Below are 27,685 nucleotides of genomic sequence, written 5' to 3'. Positions count from 1 at the left end.
GTGGGTTAAACCTATAGACTCGATGCGGAGACCAGGGTATTCACGCTGGAGACCAGGGTGCACTTCCCGCTCCCTCTGTTCGCTGCAATATAGTGGGGGAACAATATCTGATGGGGGAGCATTTTTTTTTTTCTTGCACCTTGTTGGAAACTGGACCAGGATTCCAGTTTGGGGACCAGTGTCTTTGCCTGTACTGTGGCATACCTGTATTAGCCATCATTGATAGCGGAAGGCTACCAACAGTAAATTCCATATAGTCAGAAATTAAACTAAATATTCATATAATATATGATTATATACATTTTAAGAGTTCTGTACAGGACTCCAAGGACCGGAAATCAATGTATCGGCACCGGAAGTGTAGAGCGGAGCAGACCCACAAGAGGGAAAAAGAAAAAAAATCTAGTGGAAAAAAAATCGGCGAATCTGAGGGTTCGGGCGGATTTGGACTGAGTTTCCGAACTGTCCCGACCCGCGGGACCCCCGGGGTTGAAAGGGAATCGACAACACCGGTAATTAACATCGAGTTATTACTCAATCGTTAATTATTTCTGTGTGACAGAGCAGCTCATACGAGCTGCTGCTTTCCTCTATCTGGACAGCCGGAAGTCTGCATGAAGCTGCGTCTCGCACAGGGGCATTGGCGTCGACGTTTTTTTCTGTGTTTTTTTTATTCGTGAGGTTTTTTTTGTTTTTTTATTTTCTCAGTGTGACGAACAGGGAGAGGGATGGAGGCTTAAGGGGTTGTGGCATTGTTGTTTTCAAGCGGGAGTTTATTTGTTTATTGTCGACTTTAAAAATAGGCCGCATAGTAGCAAGCTAGCTAACAAAAGCTGAAATTAATGGAGGCAAGTTAGCTAGCCAGCTAACCTCAAGGAGCTAGCTAGCTTCTACGTTAACTAACTAGCTCAGATTTCACTCCTCTGTTGTTGCTAGATAATTAACTCGCTAGATAACATCAATAGCAGTCTATCAAGCTTGCCACCAGACATTTAGCTGAAAGAAAGGGTAGGCGAGTGTTTTATTGTAACGTTAGGTGACGGTCGGCGGCTATACCGTTGGCTGGCAAGCTGTCTAGTGTGTGTGTGCCCTGGCCTGGGATAGGACTTACTATAACTTGACAGAACTCAATGTTCCACTTCAGAATGGTTAGCAGACACCTCTCTGTTGCTGGTGTATTGAGTTACAAATCTACAATAAATAACTTCCACTGTTCTACACCTACTAGCTGGATGATTTTCAATGACAGACTTGACATTCATTGTTCCTTAAAATTTATAGTGCCCACTCCATGCATGGTATATTTAAATATTTCTGTTAAATATTCTATTATGTATGCAATATAATGTATCCCTCATTTTTTGTTATCTCATCTGTAGACTGTTATACGTTTTAAGTAGCCATTGATGAAACATACTTTCTTGTACATGCCATTTACAATCCTGACCAACAGCAACACTCTCTGTCCGGGGGCCACGGACTCTTACATACAATATGGCTCCATACAATATGGCTCACACTTTTTTAAAATCTTAGTTAAATTATTGGCAGTGGGAAAAATGCATACCAGTGAAGAAAAAACATTTGTATCATTCAATGTTCCCCATTCCCTTGAGAAAAACTCTTTCTTTTACTCAACTTCTTGGATATGCAGTTGCAAGAGACCAAGAACTTTTGCCAGACATCAGTTGAGATGGGTATGGTCTCATTTCAGCTGACGACAACGAGCGAGCAGGTGTTTATAAGTCATGTTGCTTTTCAATTACAGAAATAATGGAAGATTCCCATTTCAACTCATCATACTTTTGGTCTCCCGTCCCTACAGTACAAGGACAGGTAGAAACCTTATTACTGGACCTTATCTTGAATTGTACATAATACATTTTAGTTGGCACTAATAATGAGTTTACACCTTAGGTGAGGATCGAAAAACATAAAATTCACTGTAATTCATGTGTAAGTAACAAAACAATGAGCCTCCCTAAATGATAACTTCTACCCCTCCTCTCTCCCACTTCCCTTATCAACCTCTACTTATTTCCCTTTGGCATCTCACCCATTCTCTCTATTGCCTGTCTTTCTCTTTCCCTCCTCTCCTTTCCTATCCACCTTCCCCCTCCACTATAGATTGAAAACGCCATGTTCCTGAACAAGATGAAGGAGCAGTTGAGTCCAGACAATAAGGGTTCTCCATCGTTCCCTCACTCCTCGCACTATCCCACCGCCGTGCTCACCATGGACGCTGGAGGCCGGGTGGTGCCCAAACAGGAAGGTGGAGGCGTCCAATTGAACGCCATAGGTGGGCACCTGCACCAGCCGCACACCTCACAGAATATCACGGTGGTGCCCGTCCAGTCCGCGGGCATCATGACGGCAGGTGAGAAGACGAAACACCAGTGTCCGTTTGTCTGGCGATCCTCTATGGTTGTTCTATGTGTATCTCTTCCCTGTTTCTGTCTGGCTTAATCATGTTATAGTGATGTCTGTCAAACGTTCTCTGTATTTCATTGGGTGTCTAGTGTGTGCCTCAGCTCTCTCTTGGAGGGGCGTGGTGCAGTCAGGTCACAGTCTCTCTCTCCCTCTTAGCGGGGCTAGTGATAACCACTCCCCAAGGCACCCTGGTCTCTCAACCCACCTCCACACAATCTTTTGTGTCCGGACCCCCTGCCACCACCATGATAGTGTCCTCACTGCACCCCACAAACACAGGTAAAACCTCCACCACGTTCCCCCAAACCTGTTTACCTTCCCCCCCCCACATTGTGATAGGTTGTGTGCCTGAGCAGCTTGCAAACCTGTCCTGGCTTATCAACAACCGTAGCAGACTCACTGGCACACACTCACATACACACATACTGTACATTCATTGGAGCATTAAAAAAATATGGTTGATATGGGCTTGCCCAGCAAGGGGGGCACCACGTTCTAAAGTCTTTTAGACTCAACACTCACAGACATGCACTTACACACACAGTAACGCACTCATTGCTGCTTGAGCTAACCCCTGCAACGCGTTGCCAGCAGCCAACCACTAACCCATGACCTGATCCAGCCCCCCCCCACCCTCTGCGGTGTGAGCGAGAGGGAGCGAGCCGGGTAGTGAGCTCCGTGTGTTGAGTGTGTTCTCTTCTCTCGGTTTCTGTCAGAGAGCAGCCAGCACTCCTCTCTCTACTTCTACAGCCACAGTGAGTACCCACCTCCATCTCCCCTCCACCCTGCCCCACCTAGCTGACTACTCCCTCCCCATATGCCATCAACCATCCCTACTGCTTAGCAGCAAAGCCCTGCAACCTTAGCCCAGGTTCAGTCTTGTGGTTGTGTTGTGTTTACTTGCACTCTGAACTGTTTGATTGCTGGTTTGGATGTGCAGTTGAGTTGCTTTCTAAATGACTTGTCTGCGTGGAGGGTACCGTACTAAACCACAAATTACCTTTAAGTCCCGTGGTGTAAGCTCGCAACTTTTAATGGAGGAACCACTGTACGTCTTATGTTTCAGTGATATGGGGTCATATGTTGTAGCTTAAATCGTTCAAAAGATAGAGCCACAATTGTAGGGAGAAAACAGAAACCACTCTGTTTATTACAACCGCATCTAGCGGCTATCGGAGGTTACTGACGTAACCCCAGTTCTATGAACCAAGTGCAGTTGTTTATTTCAGAGTTTCTTTCGCCACACCATTTTCAAATCAGGCGACCCCCTAGTTTGGGAAACGCTGCTTGAAAGGCCTGTTATAAGCTGCAAAGAAAATGTATTGGATTTAATGTTTTACTGGACTTAAGCTCACACTATAAATCTCACAACATATTATGAAGATGATCAGATCTGTGACCTATTGATGGTCTAGTAGAGTTATCTGACTGTGTAAGTCCAAGACTCCAAAAATGATATCTGAAAGTCTAGGAATATGATCTGATGCACATCCACTAATGGTCCAAGCAAGTTATCTGGAGGACCAATGGAGTGATCTGGAGTACACCGCCATGTTCTCTGGTGGTGCTATTCCATTCATGAATGTGATCATCCAAAGATTGATCAAAACCATTGTCTTGGATTAATGTCCAAAATATATAAACTACAGTATCTGGCCCATTCAAAAAGCAAAATCAATTTTGTTTAGTTGTGTAACTGTGCAATGCTGTCGAAATAGGCAGTTGAGTGTAAACTATTATTTTTGCAGCGATGAAGTCTGTCAGGTATTTCAGTATATGGGTGTTGTGACATTACTTTCATTAATCTGTTGACTGTTATTTATCGAATCAACTAACTATGTTTAATTGTTACCCGATTTTAAATTAATCATGTAACAATTAACTCATTAGGAATTTGGGGCACTACGAGAGCGGTTGTTTAAAGAGTTACCATCTCCCGAATTAAACTCTAAAGGTCTTTACCTATCAAAAACATAAAACAGTCAACGTATTAATCATAACCTCATATCATATCATCATTCTTCTTTGAAGACAAGCTAGCCAGGGGTGGCAGGTAGCCTAGTGGTTAGAGCGTTGGGACAGTATGTTTGCTGGATCGAATCTCCGAGCTGACAAGGTAAGAATCTGTCATTCGGCCCCTGAACAAGGCAGTTAACCCACTCTTCCCCGGTAGGCCATCATTGTAAATAAGTATTTGTTCTTAACTGACTTGCCTAGTTAAATAAAGGCTAAATAAGAAAGTAGTTCTGAACAGTCGGAACCTCCTGCATCTGCAAAACCCCAGCCTTACTTTTGATTCGGTACTACACAAATTGGTTTAATTATCATTAAGTTAGCTGGTAAATAAATAACACAGGATAAACATACACACTTACTACATTAGGAAAAGGTCCCTAGCGGACTGACACAACCTATGGTGGCTTGTTACAAAGGAGATGGAATGGAGGGGGAGAGAGAGAAAGAGACACTTATCGTTAATACATTTTAGGAACTACTCTCACAGTAATCATATACGTTGCACACGAACTGCCGCCCGTTTGGAGTAAGAAATCATGAATGTATTTACATGTGAATGCCTTCGTTTGCCGTTTATCTCTCTGTCTGAACCAGGCCTCCTTAGGAAGGGTGATGGGCTTTTCCTCGGCACGCTTGTAAGGCTCTGATTGTCCAAAAGGTGTTTCTCTGTTCTCTCATTTTCTCCTGAAGCTTCTTTGAAGATAGGCTAGCCAGCCGTGTCGATGGTTCCAGTGCTGTGATGAGAGTAGCGCACTATGGTGATTTGAAAGAATAGTCTCACTTAAATTCACTTTCGAAGAGATTTTACTCCGAACAGCTAATCAGCCGTACCAGTGATTGTCCGGAAGGTGACGTTATTGTTTCAACCTCGTGTTGAGATTCAGGGTTCAAACCACGTTAGACGTGGGTTGCAACTCCTGGTCTTTCCTGGACTAAATGTTAATTTCTTTACCAATCCTTTTATGAACTCATGTCAAAGGGGATGGTTCTGTCAAGCTGACATGCTATCTGACCTCACTCGGGGCGTGGCTACTTACTGTGCAAAGTTTATTTGAGATAAATGATCTCTTATGGCTCCTAAAATCACATTCCTATCTTAACAAATATACATTAATCGTTTTTCATATTTCATATACAAAGTAGAGGATGGAGACTTCGTACATGTAGTGTATATACTTTTCAAGTTACAGTATTTCCTTTATAACCTTTTTAATGACATCACAAAATAACAACCCATATGACATTATTATTCTTTAGATCATCTCAGAACGTGTGGAATGGTCAATGTTAACATGTTAAGAGTTTCAGCGGGAAAATGGTCTCTGGAGACAAATTAACATTCCTGTGTGAATTTTGGAGATGGAGACTCTAGATCTTCTCTCCTTTAATTTACAACAGGGTGTGAGGTATCAACCACCCACCAGCTCCCTTCTCCCCCCTCTGTGGTTACTGTCATCCCTTGCCAAGCTGATATGACCCATTCGGATCCTCACAGGACAGTCATGACATGGGCGAAGAGATTAAAATGCCTCAGTGTTATGGGGTTATATACCACTCACACGTTGTTGCTTTCACCATTGCATACCAGGAGACACCGTTTTGGATGGTACTCACCAAGAAGAGGCCCAAGGGATATGTAGTGTGGTGTTTGGTGTCTTTTAATCAAGCTGTATCCCCCCTGTTCTCTCCCCTTCCCTCCTTTCCCCACCCCGTTTTTTTGTACCCATTTCAGGCAAGAAAGAGGATTTGGTCATCCCTCCTGCTGTCATGCCAACGCCCGGGAAGCGGGGCAGGAAGAAGAAGTCAATGATGCCGAGGGCGGGCGCCACCCTCCCCCCAGGAAGTGATGCGTTGATTCTGGCACACCTGGCTGCTGGGGGACAGGTGATTGAGAGTCTAAGGGATGTCACATAAGAACTAAGCCTCTACAGAAATTATGTTGAGTATTATGTTGTGTTGAGATCAACTCCCCAGTCAATCCAATCCATAGTGATAAAATAGGTTAAGACTACATAATGTAGTGTCATTATTTCAGGATTAGTGAAGCAAAGTGTTGTTTATAAAAACAAATATTGTTTGTTTACAGCACCACACTGCCGACCATTATGACTTATCAAATGATGAGGATGACCATGGGAACAAAGATGGGACCAAATCATACAGGTAGATTAGAGGCTTTGTGCTTACATACTTTTTACCCCTTAACTCTCACAATTTGTTACCCAAGTTGACCCTGTAATATATTCCCCATTCAACGTATCCCCGTGTCTATACAGTATCTCTGTTCTTCTTGTTTTCTCTCCATTTCCACCACCTGCCACTCTCTCATACCAATATTCCAGGTGCCGGATGTGTGCGGTGACGTTCTTCAGCAAGTCGGACATGCAGATCCACGCCAAGTCTCACACGGAGGCCAAACCGCACAAGTGCCCCCACTGCTCCAAGTCGTTCGCCAACTCCAGCTACCTGTCCCAGCACATCCGCATCCACAGCGGGGCCAAGCCCTACACCTGCTCCTACTGCCAGAAAACATTCAGGCAGCTCAGTCACTTACAGCAGCACACACGGTACTGCTGCCTCCCTGGCGTGTGTGAGTGTGTGTGTGTGATGATTGATTTCAGGGAATAGGTGTGTGACTGCAGAGTATAGACTGTCACACAAGAATGAAGGGCTGGTAGTAAAGACTATCACTACAAATTCAGGGATATTGATACCAATGTACCTTTCCACATTTGGCTTTGGATTTGACCATTACAATATGAGTAACTACTCTGCATTAGATACATGGGTTTTTATTTTGACAATGCAAATAATACATTATTATCCCCAAGAATACTGATTTAAAAACGTCTTATTGTACTTCATCTATGACTGCAGATTTAGAATAAACAAGCCCAATAGTGATATTTCTGGTGACGTGTGACAAAGCAGCACCACCTTTTTCCTCTCTTGTTGAAATGTCACCACTTTTCTAAGCAGAGTGTGTGCTGTTTGACATGTTTTTTCTTGCCAAATTGCTTTTTGTGAAATTTTATGAATTTGTTCAGTTATATCCTTGTTTCTGTTGATTTCTTTGCGTGTGCCCTCTTCATTTTGTGGTATCCATCTTTTCTTCCTATCTCATCCTTATCCCTCATTTGACTTTTCTGACTGTCTGCTTCCTCGCTCTCGGTTCCACACGTTCACTTACAGTACCAGTCAAAAGTTTGGATACACCTCACTCCAGGGGTTTTCTTTATTTTTACTATTTTCTACATTGTAGAATAATAGTGAAGATATCAAAATGATGAAATAACACACATGGATTAATTTAGCAACCAAATAAGTGTTAAACAAGTTCTTCAAAGTAGCCTAACTTTGCCTTGATGACAGCTTTGCACACTCTTGGCATTCTCTAAACCAGCTTGAGGTAGGGGTGGTATACATAATATAGACTTGGTCTTTTACCAAATATCTTATGGCAAGAACAGCTCAAATAAGCAAAGAGAAACGACAGTCCATCATTACTTTAAGACAAGAAGATCAGTCAATCTGGAAAATGTCAAGAACTTTGAACGTTTCTTCAAGTGCAGTCGCAAAAACCATCGCTATGTTGAAACTGACTCTCATGAGGACCACCACAGGAAAGGAAGACCCAGAGTTACCTCTGTTGCAGAGGATAAGTTCATTAGTGTTAACTGCACCTCAGATTGTAGCCCAACAAATGCTTCACAGAGTTCAAGTAACAAGCACATCTCAACATCACCTATTCAGAGAGACTGTGTGAATCAGGTCCTCATGGTCAAACTGCTGCAAAGAAACCACTACTAAAGGACACCATTAAGTAGAAGAGACTTGCTTGGGCCAAGAAATGGGAGCAATGGACATTAGACCGGTGGAAATGTGGTCCTTTGGTCTGGAGTCCAAATTGGAGATGTTTGGTTCCAACCGCTGTGTCTTTGTGAAACGCGGTGTGGGTGAACAGATGATCTCTGCATGTGTATTTTCCACCATAAAGCATGGAGGAGGTGTTATGGTATGGGGATGCTTTGCTGGTGACACTGTCTGTGATTTATTTAGAATTCAAGGCACACTTAACCAGCATGGCAACCACAGCATTCTGCAGTGACACATCATCCCATCTGGTTTGGGCTTAGTGGGACTATGATTTGTTTTTCAACAGGACAATGACCCAACACACCTCCAGGCTGTGTAAGGGCTATTTGACCAAGAAGGAGAGTGGTGGAGTGCTGCATCAGATGACCTGGCCTCCACAATCCCCCGACCTCAACCAAATTGTGATGGTTTGGTATGAGTCGGACCACAGAGTGAAGGAAAAGCAGCCAACAAGTGCTCAGCATATGTGGGAACTCCTTCAAGACTGTTGGAAAAGCATTCCAGGTGAAGCTGGTTGAGAGAATGCCAAGAGTGTGCAAAGCAGTCATCAATGCAAAATATTTTTTTTATCATTTAACACTTTTTTGGTTACTACATGATTCCTTGTGTGTTATTTCATAGTTTTAATGACTTCACTATTATTTTACAATGTAGGAAATAGTCAAAATAAATAAAAACCCTAGATTGAGTAGGTGTGACCACATTTTTGACTGGTACTGTACATACAAGCAGGAACATATGGAAGACAGTGATACCGTATATAACCATTACCAGAGACATAGACAAAGATTTTTGACACAACATTCAGTGCTAGATTAAAAGCTAAATGTGTAGGGGAGGTCAAAAAGCACAGTTCAGGCTTCAAGTGTAGTACAGATTGAGTGCCATGGTTGTATTCAAGAGAGATCACAATAAGTGTATGCTTTGTTTGCTATCTTGGAGGCTATAGTTTTTATGTGTAGTTTGCAGATTTTGGGGGGAATTAAAGTTGCTTATGTTATTGACAAACACAATCTGAAAAATTAGTTTTTATGCGTTTGGTAAACTAGAAATAATAGAGGTCCAAGCATCGATCCCTGTGGAACACCACATTTGATCTGAAGAGGGGTTAACTTCTTTGAAAGTGACAGATTGCATTCTTCCTTTTAGATGGCTGGAGAACCATAGCAAAGACTAATAAGTCACGTCCATCTTTGGGGAAAGGATGTCATTTTGGGTAAACTATCCCTGAAAGAGCATCATAACGTAAATGTTTTTATTTCAGACAAATAATATGGCTCTATCTGTACATTTAGATATCCAAAGACTACATCTTTCCATATTGAGTTCTTCATTTTATTTGGATGCCTTTCCCTTACACTTTCAGTTCTATCTGTGCACCATCTCTACAACCAGTCTTTGGTTTCTTGAATGTTTGAGGAATTAAATAAATTGCTTTTCCCTTCCTCCCACCCTCACTGTTCTGTTAGAATAAAGTGCTCCCTTTGCCTTCTCTATTGCATTTCCTCCCTCACATGCCCCTCACAGTTTTTTGCCTTATGTTTCAAGAGAAAGGCGAGCACATGCCTTCACTCAAATGTCTAAGTTGTAGGCCTCTGTAGAATTACCACACAATATCGTTAGCACACCATAGGTGGAGAGAGAGAGAGAAAGGAAAGGGGGACTGCCTACTGTCTGTTTTCGTACTGTGTTTTGCAACTCAGACACAGCAACAACAAAAAAGTGCACACTGTCAATCAAACTGCTCTAAACTTGATTTGGGGTGATTTGATTATGATTTGATCTCAGGATAATTTGTCGCTGATTTGATACATTATAAATCTCTCTCTTTTTCTCTCTCCATCTCCCCATCCCCCTGTTAGAAACCACACTGAGGGCAAACCGCACAAGTGTCCCCACTGCTCCAAATCGTTCTCCAACTCCAGCTACCTTGCCCAGCACATCCGCATCCACAGCGGGTCCAAGCCCTACACCTGCTCCTTCTGCCAGAAAACATTCAGGCAGCTCAGTCACTTACAGCAGCACCACAGGTAAACACTACTAAACAGGGACAGTGGGCAGTCACGTCATCACACACCCTCTCTAGTTCTTTCTTTTTTTCTTTCCTTCTCAATCGTTGTCTCTCATTCTTTTATCTTCTTGCTCAATTTCAAAACAACCCACAAAGTTATTTAATAAAGCGTTTAGGATAAATTGATGTGATTACAAGTCTCATTAAAGTTTGCTACATTTACTAGCTCCTCCCTCATGTCCGCATCAGTTTGGACATGAGGCTGTTGCCAATATACGTATCCCTTACACTTTGACATCTGAATGGACTGGTTGGATTTACCAGTAAGTATTATGGTGGAAACTCTATCTATGAGGGGCCGTCAAGTGTGGTTGATTTGGGATTGGATCTCTCTCTTTCCATCTTTCCTGTCAGTTCCTTGGAGTGAGTGACACTGTAATGAAAGTAGTCAGGCTACTGGGGTTTTCGGGGAGCTGTAGTTCATTACAGACTGTTTCACTTCCATAGGATCCACACGGGGGATCGACCTTACAAGTGTATCCATCCTGGCTGTGAGAAAGCATTCACTCAGCTGTCCAACTTACAGGTAGGCAGGACTTCTACATCCAATTCACAAGTCCAATAGATCTCAAATTTGGACAATAATCATCTCAAGTTCAATTTATTTGGTTGTAAATTTCTCATAGCATAAATTCACTTATCTTTAAATGAATTATGTACAGTTAATAACATAAGCATAATGATATGATGTAGGCATGATAATGTTATAGTCACAATAATCATAATGTATTAACTCTTACATTGCTTACCCCAGTCTCACCGCCGGCAGCACAACAAAGACAAGCCGTATAAATGTCACAACTGTAACCGCGGTTACACAGATGCGGCCAGTCTGGAGGTGCACCTGACCACTCACACTGTCAAACACGCCAAGCTTTACTCCTGTGGCCTGTGCAACCGCGCCTACACCTCGGTACGCCTGCCAATCACCCTAAAACCTCTACCTCCTCCTCAACTACATGAAGTCCCACCCCTTTTAAAAGAGTCACACCCACTTTTGCTTTCTAGATGCGGGGCCTCCCCACTTGTGAGGGGCCTGGTGAATGAAAGTGGTGTTCAGCAATGTCATATTTTAGGGGAGGGGCTAGAGCATTGTGAGGGTGAAGATTAATTCATTGTATGTGCTTCTTTCAGTAACTGCAATATTAGATTACTTGAAGGACTACAGTACTTCAGGTTACTGTAAGTTGGTTGGTAGTGAAAACAGTTGAACACCCAGTAGAAGAGTAGATGAACAAGTACACCCAGTAGTTTGGTTTGATGGTAACCTATAGTGTTGTATAGGACTGTACAGGTAGGCGTTTGGCTATGTAGTTAAAAACACTTCTCCCCCCTCTACTGTAGTTTATATACGCTTGGCCCATATTTCCTTCCAGTAATTTGCATAGACTACAAATGACTGAGTTTGTATGTACAGTTGAAGTCTAAGTTGACATACACCTTAGCCAAATACATTTAAACTCAGTTTTCACAATTCCTGACATTTAATCCTAGTAACAATTCCCTGTTTTAGGTCAGTTGGGATCACCACTTTATTTTAAGAATGTGAAATATCAGAATAATAGTAGAGAGAATGATTTATTTCAGCTTTTATTTCTTTCATCACATTCCCAGTGGATCAGAAGTTTACATACACTCAATTATGTATTTGGTAGCATTGCCTTTAAATTGTTTAACTTGGGTCAAATGTTTTGGGTAGCCTTCCACAAGCTTCGCACATTAGGTTGGGTGAGTTTTGTCCCATTCCTCCTGACAGAGCTGGTGTAACGGAGTCAGGTTTGTAGGCCTCCTTGCTCGCACATGCTTTTTCAGTTCTGCCCACAAATGTTCTATGGGATTGAGGTCAGGGCTTTGTGATGGCCACTCCAATACCTTGACTTTGTTGTCCATTTTTCCACAACTTTGGAAGTATGCTTTGGGTCATTGTCCATTTGGAAGACCCATTTGCGACCAAGCTTCAACTTCCTGACTGATGTCTTGAGATGTTGCTTCAATATATCCACATAATTTTCGTTCCTTATGGTGTCATCTATTTTGTGAAGTGCACCAGTCCCTCCTGCAGCAAAGCACCCTCACAACATGATGCTGCCACCCCCGTGCTTCACGGTTGGGATGGTGTTCTTTGGCTTGCAAGCCTCCCCCTTTTTCCTCCAAACATAACGATGGTCATTATGGCTAAACAGTTATATTGTTGTTTCATCAGACCAGAGGACATTTCTCCAAAAAGTACAATCTTTGTCCCCATGTGCAGTTGCAAACCATAGTCTGGCTTTTTTTATGGCAGTTTTGGAGCAGTGGCTTATTTCTTGCTCAGCGGCCTTTCAGGTTATATCGATATAGGACTCGTTTTACTGTGGATATAGATATCTTCACAAGATCCTTTGCTGTTGTTCTGGGATTGATTTGCACTTTTTGCACTAAAGTACGTTCATCTCTAGGAGACAGAAAGCACCTCCTTCCTGAGCTGTATGACGGCTGCGTGGTCCCATTGTGTTTATACTTGCGTGCTATTGCTTATACAGATAGATGAATGTGGTGCGTTTAGGTGTTTGGAAATTGCTACCAAGGATGAACCAGATTTGTGGAGGTCTTGGCTGATTTCTTTTGATTTTCCCATGATGTCAAGCAAAGAGGCACTGAGTTTGAAGGTAGGCCTTGAAATACATCCACAGGTACACCTCCAATTGACTCAAATTATGTCAATTAGCCTGTTCGAAGCTTCTAAAGCCATGACATCGTTTTCTGGAATATTCCAAGCTGTTTAAAGGCACAGTCAACTTAGTGTATGTAAACTTCTGACCCACTGGAATTGTGATACAGTTAGTTATAAGTGAAGTAATCTGTCTGTAAACAATTGTTGGAAAAACGACTTGTCATGCACAAAGTAGATGTCCTAACCGACTTGACAAACTATAGTTTGTTAACAAGAAATTTGTGGAGTGGTTGAGAAACGAGTTTTAATGACTCCAACCTAAATGTATGTAAACTTCCGACTTCAGCTGTAGGTGCTGCTGCCAATCCCTTGCATTTTGTCCCCAAGACCCACTGCATAGTAAGAGTTCACTGCACTGTCCACCTCCCTCACCATCTTTCTCCCCACTCCTCTTCTCCAGGAGACCTACCTGATGAAACACATGCGGAAGCACAACCCTGACCCCCTCACGGTGGCGGCAGCCATCGCCGCCCAGCAGGCTCAGGGCCACACCCCCGGAGGAGGGGGCAGGGGGAGGGGCCGTGGGAGAGGAGGAGGTGGGGCAAATTCAGTGGGTGGTCCTGGAGGGGCGGGCCAGAACCCGGGGCAGAACCAGTCCCAGAACCCCAACAACCCCCAGCAGGGCAGCTACCCACAGACGGAGGGCGTGCCATGCTCCTTCGACCTGCACCAGTACAAGACGGTGTCGGCCGGTGAGATCCAGTACAAGCCAGTCAGCGTGGCTGATCTATCGGCCCATAAGGACCTCTGCTTGACCGTGTCCACCTCAGCCATCCAGGTGGAGCACATGAACTCATAGAGCAGGAGGATGGACAGAGCAGAAGATGGACAGAATGGGGAGGGAGGGAGTTGGAGGCTGGTGTCACTTTAAATGGGAGGATAGGCTCATTGTAATGGCTGCAATGGAATAAACGGAACTGTGTCAAACACAATCAATGTGTTTGATTCCAGCTATTTCAATGAGGCCGTTCTCCGATTTCTCCTCCCACCAGCCTACACTGACAGGGAGAAAGGACTAAGTAAAAGCGACACTGCCTTGTGGTTGGCGAAGGAATGAATGGAAGAATGAGGTTTGGCGATGCAAGACCCAATCAGAGAAGGAAAGGAGGGCGTGAAGAGGAAACCTGAGATGAAGAGGTAGTATGGGATATGTAGTCCAGTATTGAATGAAGAGATGATCTATGAATGGTTCAAAGAAGGCACTTAAAAGAGATGAGGGGGGGGGGGGCTGATATAAAGAAGGCACTTGATCAATCTTGTATTTTTACCCTCATGGTTTCTCATTGTTTCATTTATTAGTTGTATGTATATTATCATATGTATGTATTTTTCTACCAACATTGGAATGTGTTAACGAACGACGTGGGAAAGTAAAAAGATTGTGCAAGGAAAGTGAGTGAGAAGAAACATCAAGAAACAGAGCAGATTTTCTATTTAAGAATGATCATTTTCTATATTCCCAACTCATTCTTGCAAAGCAAGGGGTATGGGGGAGAAAGGCGGATTGTGTTGAAACAATGAGGTACTTTTAACAGTTTATTTTTTATTTTTTAACCTTTCATACAGAGTATTAGTACCTTCGTTATTCTTATTGTACGCAACTATCAATGTTATCCTCATTATTATCCATTGGAAGATACTGTAATCTATGTAGATATGCAGTACCACTCAAAAGTTTGGACACGCCTACTCATTCCAGGGGTTTTCTTTATTTTTACTATTTTCTATATTGTAGAATAATAGTGAAGACATCAAAACTATGAAATAACACATATGGAATCATGTAGTAACCTAAAAAGTGGTAAACAAATGAAAATATATTTAATATTTTAGATTCTTCAAAGTAGCCACCCTTTGCCTTGATGACAGATTTGCACACTCTTGGCATTCTCTCAACCAGCTTCATGAGGTAGTCACCTGAAATGCATTTCAATTAACAGGTGTGCCTTGATAAAAGTTCATTTGTGGAATTTATTTTTTCCTTCATGTGATTGAGCCAATCAAGGTATGGGTGGAATACAGAATGGTGGTCCTATTTGAATGGTGGTCCTATATACAGATGGTGCTATTTGATAAAAGACCAAGTCCATAATATGGCAAGAACAGCTCAAATAAGCAAAGAGAAATGACAGTCCATCATTACTTTATTAAGACATGAAGGTCAGTCAAGTGCAGTCGCCAAAAACCATCAAGCGCTATGATAAAACTGGCTCTCATGAGGACCGCCACAGGAAAGGAAGACCCAGAGTTATCTCTACTGCAGAGGATAAGTTCATTAGTTACTAGCCTCAGAAATTGCAGCCCAAATAAATGCTTCACCGAGTTTAAGTAACAGTCAAATTGCTGCGAAGAAACCACTACTAAAGGACACCAATAAGAAGAAGAGACTTGTTTGGGCCAAGAAACACAAGCAATGGACATTAGACCGGTGGAAATGTGCCCATTGGTCTGGAGTCCAAATTGGAGATTTTTGGTTCCAACCGCTGTGTTTTTGTGAGACGAGGTGTGGGTGAACGGATAATCTCTGCCTGTGTATTTCCCACCATAAAGCATGGAGGAGGAGGTGTTATGGTGTGGGGGGTGCTTTGCTGGTGACACTGTCAGTGATTTATTTTTTACAATTCAAGGCAAACCAGAATAGCTACCACAGCATTCTGCAGTGATACGCCTTCCCATCTGGTTTGCGCTTAGTGGGACTATGATTTGTTTTTCGACAGGACAATGACCCAACACCTCCAGGCTGTGGAAGGGCTATTTGACCAAGAAGGAGAGTGATAGAGTGCTGCATCAGATGACCTGGACTCCACAATCACCTGACCTCAACCCAATTTGAGATGGTTTGGGATGAGTTGTTGTTTAACACTTTTTGGGGTACTACATGAGTCCATGTGTGTTATTTCATAGTGTTGATGTCTTCACTATTATTCTACAATATAGAAAATAGTCAAAATAAAGAAAAACCCTGGAATGAGTATGTGTCCAAACTTTTGACTGGTACTGTATATAGAAGTGACTTTTTTCATTCAAAAAAGGGAATTATGTACTGCCTCTGTAAAGAAAAAACAGAGATCTAAATACATATGAAAAAGAAAACAAAATAACTTCAAAAGTATGAATCGTTGACATGTATTTGTAACCCGTCCAATCACAGAGCTCTATTCTGCTCTGTGTATTTATTGAGCTGGCTTGTGATTGGCCGGTGATCTTACGTATACTCCTTGTACTTCATTATGTGTCTTTTGAAATAACACAGTTCTCATTATTCTTATTGTTATCGCTCCTAATGCCGTTATTAACTACCCTTATGCTACACTCGCTGTATATGCACAGTACACATTCATATGAGCAGACTGTTTCTCCTTGTAAGGACAATAAAGTGAGACAGTCGGAGATGACGATCTTTCTGTCCGATTCACCTTTTCCTGCATGCCGTGGCCAGTCAGTTTGAAGGTATTGTATCAATGTACTGTACACAGGTAAATTATACATTGAAATGGTGTAGAATATTGTGTATGCTAGGTTATTGTGTTAGGGACACTAATTTGCCATTAGTGTCCCCTGTGCCATGCCCATTTCACAACCTTCCTACACACAAGCACCAAAGAAGACGAGGGAAGACGAGGGTTGTGGTTAATAGAATCAAAGGAATTCTGTATTTGATATAATTTAAGGGTATATGTTTCCTATAAAATACAAATGTCTAAGGTTCCTCATGACACTAGTGCACAGCCATTTGAAAACAATACAGAGACACATTACAATTTTGGCAAGTCTTCAAAAACCAAGTAAACAACACACTATTCTAATATAACTCAAAGAAAACGACATGAAACCAGTCCTGGATACAATCTGCTTGCCATGGAATTAATCTCATTATTTTCATTAAATGTATAGTATGTAACTTTTTCCCAAGCTTGGTTTGGTTTTCACTGAAACATGCCATTTAAGAATATATAATACAGCAACTGTTGATATTATTTCTTGGTAAAACAAGAGACAACCATGAAAGTAGATTATGTCCTGGTTATAGTAAGATGCAACACAGAAACAGGGTAACATTGTGTTAGTCAGGATAAGGAGGTTTGATTACTCTTGTCTTGTGATGCAACTGAAGGTAAACCCTTTTTGACAAAGCCAGGCCAAAACGCTGAGCTCAGAAGGTTCTTAAGAAAGTATGATAAATGTGACAACTTGACATAAACAGCTGATTTTAGATATCTTTGAGTACAGTACAACATGTTTTAAGCTAAATTGAACACACATTTTAAAATACTTCACTAAAACAGGTACTGTAGAGGCATTTCTACAGTAATTACAACATCCAAAATATCCCTTATTTTGATGCTTTGGACATATTTTGAACCTCTGGTTCAGTCCCTGGTTTGGTTACTTATCCATAGCGGGAGTACCTGTTATGGGTCATGCCTTCAGGCTCCTGACAAATTACATCGAAAAAAAACAATAAATATATACAAAAACAAAAAATCAATTAAATTAAATATACAATTCAATACATTACAGACTATTCTGTGTAACATCATCAGTACATAAGACGCGATCTTGTGTGGTGACGATGAGGTCAAGGGTGACAGTGTGTGGGGGATAAGGCAAGTTGGTTGTCAGCCTCACTTCCTATACTGAATCAGTCATCTCACTAGACCCGACAATGCCATGAGACACACAGGGCTAGCACACTATGCTATCTGGAGGATTTCCATTGAACATACTGATCTGAGACATTGATTGGACGATAAGATAAGATAGTACTTTATTAATCCCCCAGAGGGGAAATTTGATTGCACCAGCCAATGCATACGGGGATGAGGAATGACCACTTGCCTTTCCTCTGGTGAAATGCAGTGTCATGAAATACAGTGAGTATACAAAACATTAGGAACACCTGCTCTTTCCATGACATAGACTGACCAGGTGAATCCAGGTGAAAGCTATGATCCCTTGTTGATGTCACTCATTAAATCCACTTCAATCAGTGTAGATGAAGGGGAGGAGACATGTTAAAGAAGGATTTTTAAGCCTTGAGACAATTGAGACATGGATTGTGTATGTGTGCCATTCAGAGGGTGAACGGGCAAGACAAAAAATTTAAGTGCATTTGAACGAGGTATGGTAGTAGGTGCCTGCCAGGTGCACCGGTTTGTGTCAAGAACTGCAACGCTGCTGGGTTTTTCACACTCAACAGTTTCCCGTGTGTATCAAGAATGGTCCACCAGCCAACTTGACACAACTGTGGTAAACATTGGAGTCAACAACGGCATCCCTGTGGAACGCTTTCAAAAACTTGTGGAGTTCATGCCCCGATGAAATTAGGCTGTTCTGAGGGCAACAATGGATGTGTATTCTGTATGTGCCATGTACTCAATGCTTGTATATCATGCTGTTATGTCCATTAGTAGTTATTTCTATTAGTAGTACAATACGACACATCTAGCTTTAGTTTGGGCTTCAAAAGGTTCCCAAAAAGAGAGTACATGCTTTTCCGAATTTCTTCTTTTTACATGACACCTCCTCTCTTTCTACTTCTGACGACAATCAACATTTTTCTAACTGAAAATCACTCCCTTTATTATTCATTATCACAGCTACTATTTCCGTTGATCTGAGGACCACCTTAAGAATAATGTAGCTTCAATGCTAACAGTACATCTCAAATAACATACATAGTACAGCTTGACATTACAGTACGTAGCGTTAGGCAGAAGTGCAATATTTCCAAGATTATAACATCATATTACATTTTAACAGCTATAACAGAGCAGTAAACCAGTCCCCTAGCACTCTGGACAAAAGTAATTCAAGTCACATTTGTGAGAACTGCTACATAATCTGCTTGACTAGAAGGTCCTTTCTAACGAATATTGATTAAATAGGATAATTCAGTGTGAGAAAGTACAACGAAAACAACATCAAAAAACTGTGTCGTAACAGTGACTGTAGACACACATCAATGGGGAAAGCACACATTACACAGATAGAAATCCATAGAAAATAATAATATATTGAGAAACAAGTTGACTGGCCTATTCAGACTACTTCTCCCAAAGAGCCTTTGCAGGTATAGATTAGAATATTGGATACTTTGAATGGTGAATATTTTTTACATTCATTGTTACTCAAACTTAGTGCCCACAGAGCCATGACATTTTCTCTTAACCAATTACATTTTGTCAGACTAAAACGACAACCAGTAACATTAAAAACAATGAAAGACTGAAACATGGATTTGGTCAGGTCCCCTTTTTTTCTGATGAGTTAGACCGAGCGCTGAGAATGACAATACTGGATGGACGAGTTGATTGCGCGCTTGCATTGAACTCGCCAGTTAAGATGCACTTAGGGCTTGGCAGCAAGGCAGTGGACACAGGCAGTTAGGAGGAGGAATCCAGGGCCAAATAGAAAACGGGTTAGAGGTGAAAGGTGAGACAGGCAGAGAAAAGGGGCACTAAGACACATGGAAAGAAGAGGGGATCGATAGAAAGGGTTGATCATAGAAACAGATAGGTCGTTGGCATAACGTACTTGAGGAGAGAAGGTAAGGCTGTGACAGTAGACACATACGCAGACACTACAGCCAGGCAGGGGTATGATGATAGGTCTACCTGAGCACCCGGAGCCTCTCCTCAGCCCATACGAGTCGCCACCTAGAGGATGGAGGGACAGGTTGAGAGAGAGAGAGATGGAGAGACAGAGAGCGAGAGGGTGGGGTTGGGGGGGGGGGATTTGGAGAGAGAGAGAAAATGAAGGAGTAAGGACTCACAAAGTAGGATCAGTGAGCTAGCCAACTGGGTTTACCAACAATACAAACATTACTAACCTGCAGTCGGCATGCTATGCTATCTTGTACATGGTACTTACGATGACACATACTAACCTTTAGCATTCTTCATAAACCGCCAAATGAAGAGTTATACATGTACATGCGTGTTTGTCACAGTTATCTGGCAAGTTATTCATATATCCTATCCTGTGAAATATAACTCTAGAGCGTTGGGCTAGTAGCTGAAAGGTCGCTAGTTCGAATACCCGATCTGTTGATATATCCTTGAGTTAGCCACTTAACCCTTAACCCTAATTTACTACCATGACTGACCTTGTAAAACAACACATTTCTCTGCACCTCTCCGGTGTATGTGACATAAAACATTATTATTATCATTTTGGGGGGGTAACAACTGGTATAATTAATTGGAGACCGACTGAGAATGTTGTTAGGCAGACAAATAGAAGTCATCTTGTAATATAATACATCACACACATCGTTGGTTAGGCCGTCTCACCTGTGAGATGTTGATTCCGGTCAGTTTCTCCACCGCCGCTGGTAAGCGGGTCATGATGTCTAGCACCTCCCCTGTGAGCTGGGCCGCGCCCACCTCGCCGCCGCCGCTGGATATCATGGTGATCTTCTGAGCCTGCGCCAGAGGCCTGCTGATCTCTTCCGCCATCTAGAGGAGGACACAGGCACATACGAGAGGTGTCCGTCCAGTTTCTATGCCCGGTGATCCGATTTTGGGCTCTACAACTATGTGCACGAACTAACTTTCTATCAGTGTTATGACTTTTTCATGCAAATCTTCGATTCCGTGCAGGATTTTACGCGATCGTTAAACGTCCACATCTCATATGTGTATTTGAGCTCCGTCTCTTCAAAGGTTTGTTTCTCACTAGTGGTAGTTGCTCCAGCAGCATGTCCACCATGGCTCCCTCCTTGTACTGCTGGAAGGCTTCGGCCTTCTTGGCCATCTGCTCCGCCTCGGCTCTCCCCTTCGCCTCCACAGCAAAGGCCTCCGCATCTCCCTTAATCTGAGAGAGAGAGAGAAAGAGAGAAGAACATTTTGTTATGACGGTCAAACTATGTTGTTCCAGCCTTCTTGGGTGTAATTTATCGTAAGTTGACTGCAATATTTAGTAGTATTGATTTGAGCAAGCAAAATGGCTTGAGTGTGGTGAACGTGGACTTCTCCTATTACCATTAAAGTTCTCTCTGCTTATATGAGTCAGAGACACACGAATTAGCTGCTTTTAGGGGTAAAACAAGCTTGGAACAGTAACAGTCCTATACTAACAATGTCGTTTTCAGAATCTCTCTCGAACAATGTGATGCTCACTCACCCTAATGGACTCTGCTTCAGCCTCTGCCTCCATGATGAGCTGTGCACTGTGGGAAGAGAAACATTTATTTGATCTCATACACATTGGTTGGCCAGTGAGGTATACATTACGGATATAGTACATTGTACATATTCAGTATAGTTTATATATGTGTTTTTTTTTGTCTGTCTCATACGCCATAGAACGCATTAATTATCTAGTATATTTTCATTGTCTATGCAATACATCTTTCACAAACTACAATATATACTCTGTGAAAGGTCATTTGGAGACCCTGTGGCCGTTACTCACCGCTGGGCCTCGGCCAGCTTCTCCAGGCGGTATCTCTCGGCCTCAGCGGGCTTCTTGACCTTGGCCTCCAGCTCCTTCTCCCTGCGGGTGATCTCCTGCTCCTGGAGCATGATCTGCTGAGAGCGCTCCACCACCTTCACCTGCATCTTCTCCTCCTCGATGCGCTGCTTGGTCTTGGCCACCTGACAGGGAGGGTTCAAACGGTAAGACCAAGATCTCAGTGGCGCTCTTTGTGACCATTTTTAAGAGGTTATGTTTGACATCTATGTGTTTTTCTTTTTTGTATTCCGTGTTTTACTTTTGTGTTGTTTTGTTTCAATTGGTTTGGTGAGCTGCTTTCCATTTTGAGAACAAACAAATAACGAGATTGGGTGTGCAGTACAATACATCCGTGTCTTAGCGTAATATCATGGACATACCTGTAGCTGGTAGGCCATCTCGGACTCCGCCTTCTTGGTGTTGACTTCGATGTCATAGGATGCTTTCTTCAGCTCATAATCCCTCTGAGCCTTGGCCATCTGGATCTCATTTACATACTGGGCTGAGATCTTCTCCTGCATGGCATGGGCCTCCTACAGCAAGAGACACAGAGAGAGGGGAAAAAGAAACAAGAGGAGTTTGGACAAGGAAAGGTTGAGATGGAGTACCAGGAAAGAGAAAAGTAATGTATATTTTTATTTCACCTTTATTTAACCAGGTAGGCTAGTTGAGAACAAGTTCTCATTTACAACTGCGACCTGGCCAAGATAAAGCAAAGCAGTGCGACACATACAACAATACAGAGTTACACATGGGATAAACAAACGTACAGTCAATAATACAATAGAAAAAGTCTATATACAGTGTGTGCAAATGAGGTAGGATAAGGGAGGTAAGGCAATAAATAGGCTATAGTGGTAAAATAATTACAATTTATCAATTAAACACTGGAGTGATAGATGTGCAGAAGATGAGTGTGCAAGTAGAGATACTGGGGTGCAAAGGAGCAAAATAAATCAAATAAATAACAGTATGGGAATGAGGTAGTTGGATGGGCTGTTTACAGATTGGCTATGTAAAGGTGCAGGGATCTGTGAGCTGCTCTGACAGATGGTGCTTAAAGCTAGTGAGGGAGGTATGAGTCTCCAGCTTCATTGATTTTTGCAGTTCTTCCAGTCATTGGCAGCAGAGAACTGGAAGGAAAGGCAGCCAAGGTAGGAATTGGCTTTGGGTGTGACCAGTGAAATTTACCTGCTGGAGTGCGTGCTATGGGTGGGTGCTGCTATGGTGACCAGTGAGCTGAGATAAGTCGGGGCTTTACCTAGCAAAGACTTCTAGATCTGGGGCGGCAGGGTAGCCTAGTGGTTAGAGTGTTAGAGCGTTGGACTAGTAACCGGAAGGTTGCAAGTTCAAACCCCTGAGCTGACAAGGTACAAATCTGTCGTTCTGCCCCTGAACAGGCAGTTAACCCACTGTTCCTAGGCCGTCATTGAAAATACAAATTTGTTCTTAACTAACTTGCCTGGTTAAATAAAGGTACAATAAAAAAAAAAAATGTTATAGATGACCTGGAGCCAGTGGGTTTGGTGACGAATATGAAGCGAGGGCCAGCCAACATGAGCATACAGGTTGCAGTGGTGGGTAGTATATGGGGCTTTGGTGACAAAACAGATGGCACTGTGATAGACTGCATCCAATTTGCTGAGTAGAGTGTTGGAGGCTATTTTGTAAATGACATCGCCGAAGTCAAGGATAGTCAGTTTTACGAGAGTATGTTTGGCAGCATGAGTGAAGGATGCTTTGTTGCGAAAAAGGTAGCCGATTCTAGATTTAATTTTAGGTTGGCGATGCTTAATGTGAGTCTGGAAGGAGATGTATATATATATTTCTATATATATAAATATATATGGGGGATTGTAAATGATGCAGACAATTACATTGATGGAAACTACAATCTATCTGCAATATTCAAGTTGGTCTACCCCCCCCAAAAAATCAAGTAAGAACGGATAAGGAAAACCAAGCAAAAGAAAATATGATGGTGAATTCCGAAATAAACAAGAGCAAGGTAAAGGATAACGGGTTGAGGAAGAGAAGGTAGAAAGAATGAGAGACTAGAGAGAAGGGAGAGGTGGCTCACCCTGATCACAGCATCCCTCTTGAACTGGGCCTCTCCGATGCGGGCGTCTTTCTGCACCTGGGCGGTCCTGGACTTCCCCAGGGAGTGGAGGTAGTCCTGAACCACAGAGAGGAAGACGACAACATGCTTTTAGTTTAGGGTCGATTATTTACCTGGCATCCATCTAGTGTCCATTATTTACCTTTTATTGGAGCATCAGCATAAAAATGGAGTCTCCATTGAAAGTAGAGAGAGAAAGCACACCTGGTCATCGTGAACGTCTTTGAGCGTGTAGCTGACCACGCTGATGCCCATGTTGACCAGGTCAGACGAGGCCACCTTGAACACCTCCTCCGAGAACTTCTTGCGGTCCCTATAGATCTCCTGATGGGGGGGAAATAAAAGAGTTAGGGCCTATGTTGATACAGTGGGGCAAAAAATATTTAGTCAGCCACCAATTGTGCAAGTTCTCCCACTTAAAAAGATGAGAGAGGCCTGTAATTTTCATCATAGGTACACTTCAACTATGACAGACAAAATGAGAAGAAAAAAATCCAGAAAATCACATTGTAGGATTTTTAATGAATTTATTTGCAAATTATGGTGGAAAATAAGTATTTGGTCAATAACAAAAGTTTATCTCAATACTTTGTTATATACCCTTTGTTTGCAATGACAGAGGTCAAACGTTTTCTGTAAGTCTTCACAAGGTTTGCACACACTGTTGCTGGTATTTTGGCATTGAAATCAGTGATCTGCTATAATGTGCTGTTTGTTTATCTGTAACTGTGGATGTGGCCAGTAAGAGTGCTATCCAGTTAACCTCATGCAACCATGAAGAAGGCAAATGGTGCCAAAATGTTTCTATATTGCACTAAAATGAGTGAGTTGCTATAATGTAGCCTGATCCCAGATCTGTTTGTGACATCTTGCAAAACAGATGTTCTACAACAGGTTGGTCAAAACAAGCATTGTGATTGGGTACTCGGCAGGTACTCGACTTCGCCTTGGACCAACGACCGCAGCACGGCTGTGCTAAAAAGGTCAAGTTTACCTCCACAGTCAGGTGGGCAATAATGGCCCTTTGGTGACCCTCCAGCGTCTCCAGGGCGATTTGGGCGATCTCGCCCTCCGACTTCCCCATGAACATCTGACAGGCTGCGGCCAGCATCTGCTTGTTCTGCCCCTGGATCTTCATCTGGAGGGAGGAGAGCACACAGGTTAATAGTTCATTAGGGCACGCACCCGAAAACATTTTTAAATGTTTTGAAACAGACAATGTGCATTTTATGAGAAAGTTCAGGTAGTCCCTCCCTGTTTTAGTCTGTTGTTGGTGATTAGTGAGCATGACTCAGGTGTGCACATTGCTAAACAAACAGAAGCATCTGCTGTATACTACCCGACTACACAGCAGTAGTAGTAGTACTAACACTCCCAACAGGCAAGGTTACTCAGTTCTGTCCAAAGCACAAGCGAGTGAGTTATTTAATCATTTAAGACCCGTGTATAAATGAATGATATAAGCAAAACAGTTGGCATGTTTTAATTAGCTACTTGATACCTACTTACTTAAAGAGAGCCTTTACATTTGTGTTCAAAACTAGGGCCATTATTGCCCACCTGACTGTGGAGGTAAACTTTTGAGCACAGCTGTGCTGCGGTCGTTGACACAAGGCTTAAAGGTGATGTAACAGAATAGTGCCGTTACATTGGCTCAGGAAGAAATGGAGACAGAGAAAGATGGAGAGACAAACCTGGGCAATACCAGTGACCGAGATGGGAACCCCATGCCGGGTGTAGACTTTATCACTCTTCACGTTCAGCGTCAGAGTGTTCAGGGAGATCCTGGGAGAGAGGAGGGGAAATGAGGGAGAGATATAGTCATTCCACAATGCTGTAGTAATGATATCCCAAAACAATGGCAAATGGCAACGCACGGCCAATATATGTGTTTGCAGACGTGAACAGGAAAAGAGACCACACCTCTGGATCTTCTGAACACAGGGAAGCACAAACACTCTGCCTCCAGAAATCATTACTGGAGGAGAACGGCAGAGCCCTGAGAAACAGAGAGCGAGAGAGGGAGAGGAAGAGAGCGAGAGAGGGAGAGCGAGAGAGAGAGCAAGAGAGGGAGAGCGAGAGAGAGAGCGAGAGAGGGAGAGCGAGAGAGGGAGAGCGAGAGAGTGAGAGCGAGAGAGCGAAAGAGCAAGAGAAGAAGAGCGAGAGAGCGAGAGGATGGTGAGATACACATGCGAGTATTTCTACCATCTTACAGCTCTTTAATGTAATATGTTTATAAATGGAGAATATAATTGTATTGATTAGAGAATGGACCTGACACCACCATAGCCTCATTTGGACCACATGTGTAGAACATGTTTTTTTCTCCCTCAGATTCTAGAAAGACAAAAAACAACACACACAATTGAATTAAACAATTTCATATACCAAGCTTCAATGCTTGGCAATGGGCCTGACAGTGGGCTACTTAAGAGTCCTACATTGGCCTATTGCTCAAACATTTCTAGCTTTATTCATCAGTCATGCTTGACAGCTTTGACTGGAATCTATATAGTAGGCCTAATAATAATTTCATATAGCCACATTAAGTAACATGTGACTAAACGTTTTCTATATTTCAATTCAGATTGAATCCGAATTTGAGCTGGTAGTCAGTATTAGAACTATTGTGATCTTCTCCATGAAAATCCAAGGGGGCAGGAGCCTTGAGAAAGTTCTCGAGACAACACTGATAGCTAATTTAATTAGCGTAAATGTTGCGCATCATCACTCAGGACATTTTGCTGATAAAGAGCATAAGCTAATATATGTATCAACAAATGTATCAACACACATGCAAATATGATATAAATAAAACATGCAAGGATGTAGCAACTCGTTTCCAAATGATACAAATGTGTCCAATTCCACTATCCTTTTTGCCAGACCCCACTGCTGTTTACATACATTGCAATCCGAGATGCATCAAATCAATCGAATGATTAGGCGAAGTATGTCCAATCACTTACCAATTTGACAGAATGAACTAATGCAGAAATGCAAAATGTAGAGATAATTGTTTTTGCTCTCAAAAATACAGCAGCCTTATTCTTGCTATCGTCTGTCCAAAGACTGTATGTATATATGAAGCGTTTGTACCGTTATAGCCCTTCCCGTCAAAAAGAGTCTATCCATCGTCTCACGCCCATTACAAAATGTGCTGTCGCCATCTGGTGTTGCGGTGGTGAATTTAACTTCATTCAATGATCAGTGTGAAATACTTCAGTATTTAGGATACAATATCGAATTACTTAGCTAGATCAACAAAAGTATTGCATTTCTGCTCTTTAGTTGCACTTTTTTATTTGCTGTTTATTTGATGTGACCCCGCCCCTCTCTCTCGATCGCACCTGCTGTCTCAACCTCTGAATGCTCTGCTATGAAAAGCCAACTGACATTTACTCCTGAGGTGTTGACCTGTTGCACCCTCTATAACCACTGTGATTATTATTTGACCCTGCTGGTCGTCTATGTACATTTTAACATCTTGAAGAGCGATCTGGCCTTTAAGGACCATGTACTCTTATAATCTTCACCGCCACAGCCAGAAGAGGACTGACAACACCTCAGAGCCTGGTTCCTCTCTAGGTTTCCTCCTAGGTTCCTGCCTTTCTAGGGAGTTTTTTTTCTAGCCATCGCGTTTCTACATCTCAAATCAAATCAAATCAAATGTATTTTTATAGCCCTTCGTACATCAGCTGATATCTCAAAGTGCTGTACAGAAACCCAGCCTAAAACCCCAAACAGCAAGCAATGCAGGTGTAGAAGCACGGTGGCTAGGAAAAACTCCCTAGAAAGGCCAATACCTAGGAAGAAACCTAGAGAGGAACAGGCTATGTGGGGTGGCCAGTCCTCTTCTGGCTGTGCTGGGTGGAGATTATAACAGAACATGGCCAAGATGTTCAAATGTTCATAAATGACCAGCATGGTCGAATAATAATAAGGCAGAACAGTTGAAACTGGAGCAGCAGCACAGTCAGGTGGAAGTTGAAACTGGAGCAGC

At 42.5% G+C, this 27,685-nt stretch overlaps 2 protein-coding genes across 11 annotated transcripts; one reads left to right on the top strand and one right to left on the bottom strand.

Moving 5' to 3' along the window:
- The first annotated feature begins 362 nt into the window (after nucleotides 1-362).
- On the top strand, nucleotides 363-16,526 carry LOC109903617 (zinc finger protein 384). 7 transcript variants are annotated; one of them, XM_020500433.2, is made up of 12 exons: nucleotides 363-512; nucleotides 1,769-1,836; nucleotides 2,128-2,377; nucleotides 2,587-2,709; nucleotides 3,147-3,185; nucleotides 6,179-6,330; nucleotides 6,533-6,609; nucleotides 6,789-7,013; nucleotides 10,185-10,352; nucleotides 10,841-10,919; nucleotides 11,148-11,306; nucleotides 13,507-16,526. In XM_020500433.2, the coding sequence occupies exons 2-12, from the start codon at nucleotides 1,774-1,776 to the stop codon at nucleotides 13,903-13,905; spliced, it is 1,734 nt and encodes a 577-aa protein (XP_020356022.1). In that variant the 5' UTR covers nucleotides 363-512; nucleotides 1,769-1,773; the 3' UTR covers nucleotides 13,906-16,526. The 7 variants fall into 7 exon arrangements, with proteins under 7 accessions (XP_020356022.1, XP_020356025.1, XP_020356023.1 ...); XM_031788565.1 differs by lacking the exon at nucleotides 363-512 and adding an exon at nucleotides 669-1,148 and having other exon boundaries at nucleotides 13,507-16,498; XM_020500436.2 differs by lacking the exon at nucleotides 10,185-10,352.
- Nucleotides 16,527-16,730: 204 nt separating this feature from the next.
- LOC109903618 (flotillin-1) lies at nucleotides 16,731-26,819 on the bottom strand. 4 transcript variants are annotated; one of them, XM_020500439.2, is made up of 14 exons: nucleotides 26,652-26,807; nucleotides 25,957-26,019; nucleotides 25,606-25,681; nucleotides 25,377-25,467; nucleotides 24,677-24,820; nucleotides 23,887-24,006; nucleotides 23,644-23,739; nucleotides 21,944-22,096; nucleotides 21,525-21,706; nucleotides 21,234-21,279; nucleotides 20,787-20,924; nucleotides 20,402-20,566; nucleotides 19,724-19,765; nucleotides 16,733-17,541 (listed from the first exon to the last, which is right to left on the bottom strand). In XM_020500439.2, exons 2-13 carry the CDS (start codon nucleotides 25,997-25,999, stop codon nucleotides 19,745-19,747), a joined length of 1,275 nt encoding a protein of 424 aa, XP_020356028.1. In that variant the 5' UTR covers nucleotides 26,000-26,019; nucleotides 26,652-26,807; the 3' UTR covers nucleotides 16,733-17,541; nucleotides 19,724-19,744. The 4 variants fall into 4 exon arrangements, with proteins under 4 accessions (XP_031644429.1, XP_031644428.1, XP_020356028.1 ...); XM_031788569.1 differs by lacking the exon at nucleotides 26,652-26,807 and having other exon boundaries at nucleotides 16,731-17,541; nucleotides 25,957-25,999; XM_020500438.2 differs by lacking the exon at nucleotides 16,733-17,541 and having other exon boundaries at nucleotides 17,850-19,765; nucleotides 26,652-26,819.
- Nucleotides 26,820-27,685: the final 866 nt, after the last annotated feature.

Source organism: Oncorhynchus kisutch, linkage group LG14 (assembly GCF_002021735.2).
Source record: "Oncorhynchus kisutch isolate 150728-3 linkage group LG14, Okis_V2, whole genome shotgun sequence".
Classification (NCBI taxonomy): domain Eukaryota; kingdom Metazoa; phylum Chordata; class Actinopteri; order Salmoniformes; family Salmonidae; genus Oncorhynchus; species Oncorhynchus kisutch.
Note: the sequence above shows the minus strand (reverse complement) of the source record. Positions and strands in the feature narration are given on the sequence as shown.

Coding starts and splice junctions, on each gene's coding strand:
- LOC109903617 (XM_020500433.2), top strand. CDS start 1,774: ATGGAAGATTCCCATTTCAACTCATCATACTTTTGGTCTCCCGTCCCT. Junction 3,186..6,178: donor TCTCTACTTCTACAGCCACA/GTGAGTACCCAC, acceptor TACCCATTTCAG/GCAAGAAAGAGGATTTGGTC. Junction 6,331..6,532: donor ACCTGGCTGCTGGGGGACAG/GTGATTGAGAGT, acceptor GTTTGTTTACAG/CACCACACTGCCGACCATTA.
- LOC109903618 (XM_020500438.2), bottom strand. CDS start 25,999: ATGTTCTACACATGTGGTCCAAATGAGGCTATGGTGGTGTCAG. Junction 25,468..25,605: donor TGTGTTCAGAAGATCCAGAG/GTGTGGTCTCTT, acceptor CCTCTCTCCCAG/GATCTCCCTGAACACTCTGA. Junction 23,740..23,886: donor AAGACGTTCACGATGACCAG/GTGTGCTTTCTC, acceptor TCTGTGGTTCAG/GACTACCTCCACTCCCTGGG.